At 44.9% G+C, this 1,080-nt stretch overlaps 1 protein-coding gene across 1 annotated transcript in view; it reads right to left on the bottom strand.

The window, feature by feature from the left end:
- Positions 1-203, bottom strand: part of LOC106817343 — a gene marked incomplete at its 5' end in the record, with an annotated part of 11,208 nt that extends 11,005 nt beyond the window's left edge. Inside the window, 1 exon segment of the mRNA XM_014822001.1 lies at positions 92-203. Coding sequence (XP_014677487.1) covers positions 92-203 — 112 coding nt within the window.
- Positions 204-1,080: the final 877 nt, after the last annotated feature.

The following is a 1,080-nucleotide window of genomic DNA, read 5'->3' as shown; positions in this document are numbered from 1 at the left end:
TACATTACGTTACGTTACATTGCGTTGCGTTGCGTTGCGTTGCGTTACATTACATTACATTACGTTACGTAACGTTGCGTTGCGTCGTTACCTGTTCTTGTATAGTGCATCTCCATTGTTCAGTGTGAACGGACATTTCAGCTGCAGGTTCTGTCCCACGATGCCCTCAACCTGTGCGTCGCTGGCCAGGTCCTCTCCCAACACTGCAACAACAACCAAACAAACACTATATAATATATATCAATATTTCATCTCTCGATTTCCAGTTGACTCCCAGCAATGCAACAACAAGGAAACAAACACTATATATTATATATAAAATATTTCATCTCTCGATTTCCAGTTGACTACCAGCACTGCGACAACACGCATACTAACACTATATATATATAAATATTTCATCTCTCGATTTCCAGTTAACTCCCAGCACTGCAACAACAAGGAAACAGGCGTTCGATAAATGGTTTCATTTCTCGATTTCCAGTTGACATGTGGCACCTACGCAAGATAATCGTGCCATACTTCATTGGTTAGTGTTGCTATGTCGGTTAATATAAGCTGGAACAGTTTTCTATGCATTGTTCTACGCATGCGCGCCAAATTTACGATTTCGCAGCACTTCGTTGCCAAGCATCGTCTTTTAGAAAGTGTCCCATCGCAACAATGATTGGCTAGAAGTTGTCACGTACGAGTGACGTCACATACGCGCGACGTTCGCGTGACACTCGAAGCTAAGCCGAATCAATATCGTCATGTTGAGATTTTTCCCAATATTATCATATAATCCGTTAGGCGCTACATATCGCTGTCAGTATGATAACACAGTCTGTCGGCACCTGTTGTCGTTTCTGCCCGTCGACACGTGTGTTTTCGCTCGCCGCTGCGACACTTCGCGGCCGAGTTTGCGTTTGAGATTTTGTGCGATATATATAATATTTGCAGACTAGGAAATGGGATTCTTTCGCGTGAAAATACGGGATATGTTGCAAGTTCTAGCTTGATCGACGTCGACGCAGCGTGCTCTCTATCGCGGCCGCGCGTGCGTGCTCCCTATCACGGCCGCGCGTGCGTGCTCCCTAT

This window comes from Priapulus caudatus, unplaced genomic scaffold (assembly GCF_000485595.1).
Source record: "Priapulus caudatus unplaced genomic scaffold, Priapulus_caudatus-5.0.1 Scaffold1690, whole genome shotgun sequence".
In the NCBI taxonomy this organism is placed as follows: Eukaryota; Metazoa; Priapulida; class Priapulimorpha; order Priapulimorphida; family Priapulidae; genus Priapulus; species Priapulus caudatus.
This window is presented reverse-complemented; position numbering and strand designations above follow the sequence as displayed.